The following is a 5,000-nucleotide window of genomic DNA, read 5'->3' as shown; positions in this document are numbered from 1 at the left end:
CTTACAATCAATAAATCATGAATTCCTCTGACATATTCCTCTCTTCTCCAGAACCCTCCCCACCAGGTGGCCTGGACTGGGGCTGTGGTGGTGTTCTCATTAACGATCAGTATGTCTTGACAGCTGCCCATTGTGTTGTGTTTACTCCACTGCCACTGTGAGTACAAACTTAGTCCCTTGAAAGTCTTATCGCTATAATTAACATTGTTGTATGGATTAAAGGTGCTGTTAAAAAGGTTTACTCTTTTTCTTTAATATTGACTCCAAATAATATGAAAAGAACTTCTCTTCCATTTCCTTGGTTTAATTCATGGGTATACTCAGGCGCACTATTCTATCCAATTTCTCTTCCCCTTGTTTTAAAGTATTTATAGTTCATTTTGGAAATTTTTATTTTAATGTTGTTGTTACTATTCTTAAGATATTTTAATTTCCCTAGTTTTCTTTCCTCACTGGGCTATTTTCCCTGTTGGGGCCCCTGGGTTTATAGCATCCTGCTTTCCCAACTAGGGTTGTAGCTTACCAAGTAATAATAATAATAATAATAATAATAATAATAATAATAATAATAATCCATTTGGACTATGTAAAAATTCACTGCTTAGCTAATGGGAGCCTTTTGATATGCATACATAAATTCACCGTGTAATGTTGGTACATCCTTTTTGTAACAATCAAAATTAAAAGATGCCTAAATTATGTTAACATTAATTGCCTGTAGCCTAAACACTCCACTCTGGCACATTCACAAAGTATCCTTTATATATATATATATATATATATATATATATATATATATATATATATATATATATATATATATATATACATATACCTTTATGAGTGGGAATACCTTAACGTGGTGAAAGGGTTTCTCTCGCTTTGATCAGTAAAGCTGTTCTAGCCATACCCACCCATACTAGGTTGGTTTGCTGTGAACGATCAGAATAATGTCTCCCGCCATCACCAATCAGCAGTGGCCAGACATGACCAAGGACATGTCTGAGGCCTTTGTCCTGCAGTAGAATAGAAATGGCTTCTTTTGTTGTAGCGTGTACATCATTATCTCCAACGCCTATTGACGCAAAGGGCCTTGACTAGATTTCGCCCGTCATTTCTATCATGAGCTTTTAAATCTATACATCTCCATTCATCATCTCCTACTTCACGCTTCATAGTCCTCAGTCATGTAGGCCTGGGTTTTCCAATCTTCTAAGTGCCTTGTGGAGCTCAGTTAAACGTTTGGTGAACGTACAAACTATCAAGCAGTTTCCCAAATCATTTCTCTATTTACACATATATCTATTTCTTTACAGTAATGAAATCCGTCTTGGTGAGCACAATTTGGACACAGACCCTGACTGCACTGGCGCCGAGTGCCCCAGCCACCAGGCGTTCAAGATCAAGGGGTCTCAGATCATCATACATCCCAATTATAACACCAGAACTAACATCAGTGACGACATTGCCCTGATTCGCTTGGATCGAAAAGTTACATTCAACAGTATGTAAAAACTCGTTTATTTTACTTTCGTTTTCAAAATTAACCCAATTGGACAAAAAAAAATGTTATTTAAGATAGTATCAAATTACTAGTGTACGCAACCCGTCAAAAATGACGGGTAAATATTTAGATAGATATGAACACACATGCACCCCCACTCACCAGGGTATGACTACTCCCTCTACCCCATACTCGAGGGACGGGTAGAAATCGAGTAGTTATTTCTGGCAATGCCATTGAGCGTGTACGGAAAGAAATATATATACATGTACTATATATATACATATATATATACACATATATATAAATATATATATACAGTATATATATACTGTGTATATATATCTATACACACACATATTATATAATATATATATATATATATATATATATATATATATATATATATATATATATCAAGATATCTCAAGCACTCGTTAGTAATTGTCACTCTTATCCTTGTACAGGACTAGTGCAGCCTGCCTGCCTCCCAGACGCACAGTTCGATGTCGAGTCGTTCTTAAACGGAAGAAAGGCAACAGTAGCTGGTTGGGGGACCACGGAGACACGGTTTAAGTCCCGAGTCCTGAAGAGTGTTGGGGTTCCTTTCGTCAACCTCGACACTTGCAAACCTCTGTACGAGATCCCCCTCAATTCTGACCAGGTAAGAAAATCTACAAACTAGAGAACCAGTTGATATGTCCTTAAGCGAGGTTTGCACGATCGAACGGTTCGTCGAACACGGTTGACGAACCTGCTTGTCAAACGGTTCGAAGAGGTGGAGTCAGCCACATAGGGTTTGTGGACAATGAAGCCCCGCCCACAAAAGTCAGGCGAGAACAGACTTTCTTCGAGCCGTTCGACGAACGTGTTCGACAACTAAATATCCCATTCACACGTTCGAACATCACTTCAAACATTTGTCTGTCGAACCACGTTTGATGAGCCGTTCGACCATATAAACCCGGCTTAAAATTCTCCGAACTCAAAGAGCCCGTGCTCTCCATTTCTGAACCCCAACATCCATCTCCTCCAACGCCTATAGAAGCAAAGGGCCTCAGATTTAGCCAGTCGTCTCATCTTGAGCTTTTAAATCAATACTTTGTCACTCACCATCTTCTACTTCACGCTTCATAGTCCTCAGCCATGTAGGCCTGGGTCTTCCAACTCTTCTAGTGCCTGGTGAAACCCAGTTGAAAGTTTGGTGAACTAATTTCTCTTGGGGAGTGCAAAGAGCATGCCCAAACCATTTCTCAACTATTCATTTATATTTTTTCATTCTTATTCTTCTGAAAGGCGAATGCATCATTGGATTTAGGAAAGGAATACTAATTATTTTATGCCAATGAGGAAGATTGTAATAGGCCTAATTCCAATTTGGACCTCTGTTAAGTTTCCTGTCTCATCAACGAGGCCTAAGTTCCTTTTTTAATTGGTTTTATCTCATAAAAATAATCAAAATGTAGATCATTATTTCTGGTTAATTTCACCTTTTAAGCTCGGCCAGCTATGCAACATAAAAAAAAAATTCTTACAAGAACTTGTGCCTTGTCAAGACTGGCTTTAATCTATAGTCCACACAAGAATGCTCTTGCATATCAGCTGGTAATTCTTAATTGTTCTTCTTCTTTCAGTTGTGCTTTGGCGGTGAAGGTGGACGTGACAGCTGCAGGGGAGACTCTGGAGGTCCCATCTTCCAGGCTTCTACAAGTGGAACTAGAACCACCGTTGTAAGTACTCTTTATTTAGATTCTAGAATAATTATGAATTTAATTGTTAATACAAAAAAAGTTTTGAGGATCTTTGAATTCTGGTCTTAGCTTCTCTTCAATTTTAGAAAGTAATTGAGACTTGATGGAACTAATTAGATCCTGGAATACACATTTATTTAAATGGGTATAGCATAAGCACTGTGAAATGGGTAGGCCTATAGCATAAGCCCTGTGGATCTAGTTCAACTAGTTTTGATTGCTAAAGTATGACATTTGAATGGCAATATCTTCTATGATTATAAAGTTATGTTTTCCTCAAATTCATCTAAACACATTTGATATGTATAAGATTATTTGCTGAGAGTTAAATATTAGCATTTTTATGATTATATTCTATGAATGTGACGTGGCGTATAAAATTAGATTTATTGATTTTGCACACAAACACTTGTACATGTTGCGTTATCTCATATATTCTCTTTTTGTACAGTTGCAGTAAACATTTCAATGCTTGTCTTACTTCTAGCTGTAATCGAACAGTTTAACATGTTTCTTCAAAAAGGTCCATAAAAGAAACACAGGAAATATAAATAAATCACTATATTTCGACCAATACACATTGGCCCTCTTCAAGGTGTAAAGTAAAAATAAGGAATCGAGTGGAAAGTGACTGTTTTTATATGAAAGCAAAAGGGTGTTTCAATTGTTTGAAGGTTGTGTTAAGTGCTTATTACAGGCCACTGATTAACCTTTATACTATCTTCCATTTTTAGCTTGGACTCGTATCGCTCGGCAATGAATGTGGAACTGATCCTGCCATCTACACGAAAGTCTCTTCCTACAGGTCCTGGATCGTCCAGAATCTAAGGCCATGATCTATTTAGATAATGACATGAAACTGTAGACATTTTTCATCAACCATGCATGAAGATGTCGCCAAGTAATACTCAAATTTACGTATAAAAGGAAGGAAAAACTATTTACTCTTAGTCAATTACAAATGAGAGGTCCAAAGTGGTATTTTGAATGAAAATACCAAAAAAAAAAAAAAAAAAAAAATGGAGGACCTTGATCCGGTGCAATATTATTATTATCATCATCATTGTTACTAGCCAAGCTACATCCCTAGTTAAAAAAGGCTGGATGCTAAAAGCCCAGGGACTCAACAGGGAATGAAAAATAAGTTAATAATGTTTATGAGAAATAATGAATAATGAATATAAAATCTTAAGATTAGTATCAACGTTAAATAGATCTGTTATATATATATATATATATAATATATATATATATATATATATATATATATATATATATATATATATATATATATATATGTATATATATATATGTATGTATATATATGCATATATATAAATATATATATATATATATATATATATATATATATATATATATATATATATATATATATATATATATATATATAAACTAAGAAGAGAGACTTATATCAGCCTGCTCAACATATAAGCATTTGCTGTAATCTTAATATATGATGTTCCACCGATTTAACTACCCGATTTAGGAAGATCATTCCACAACCTCATCACAGGTAGAGTAAAGTTTCAAAATACTGCGTAGTATTGAGCCTCATGATGGAAAAGGCATGACTGTTTTCATAAGAAAAATAAAATCAGAAATGTCGTTTAAATTCAGCTGATGATGTAATAGAAATTATGAAAAGCAGGAGTCAGTTCCTTTAATAATGTATACAGTATATATTATATATATATATATATATATTATATATTTATATATATATA

General features: G+C 34.9%; 1 protein-coding gene across 1 annotated transcript in view; it reads left to right on the top strand.

Moving 5' to 3' along the window:
• The window catches only part of LOC137654227 (CLIP domain-containing serine protease HP8-like), an 8,912-nt gene extending 4,533 nt beyond the window's left edge, over window positions 1-4,379 (top strand). The window contains exons 5-9 of the mRNA XM_068387863.1: window positions 52-157; window positions 1,317-1,504; window positions 1,972-2,168; window positions 3,139-3,234; window positions 3,990-4,379. Coding sequence (XP_068243964.1) covers window positions 52-157; window positions 1,317-1,504; window positions 1,972-2,168; window positions 3,139-3,234; window positions 3,990-4,091 — 689 coding nt within the window. The 3' untranslated portion in view covers window positions 4,092-4,379. The remainder of the gene's footprint in view (window positions 1-51; window positions 158-1,316; window positions 1,505-1,971; window positions 2,169-3,138; window positions 3,235-3,989) is intronic.
• The last annotated feature ends 621 nt before the right edge of the window (window positions 4,380-5,000 follow it).

The sequence above is a fragment of the Palaemon carinicauda genome, chromosome 15, assembly GCF_036898095.1.
Source record: "Palaemon carinicauda isolate YSFRI2023 chromosome 15, ASM3689809v2, whole genome shotgun sequence".
NCBI classification, from domain to species: domain Eukaryota; kingdom Metazoa; phylum Arthropoda; class Malacostraca; order Decapoda; family Palaemonidae; genus Palaemon; species Palaemon carinicauda.
The sequence above is the reverse complement of the archived record's forward strand: the minus strand, read 5'-3'. Positions and strand labels throughout refer to the sequence as shown.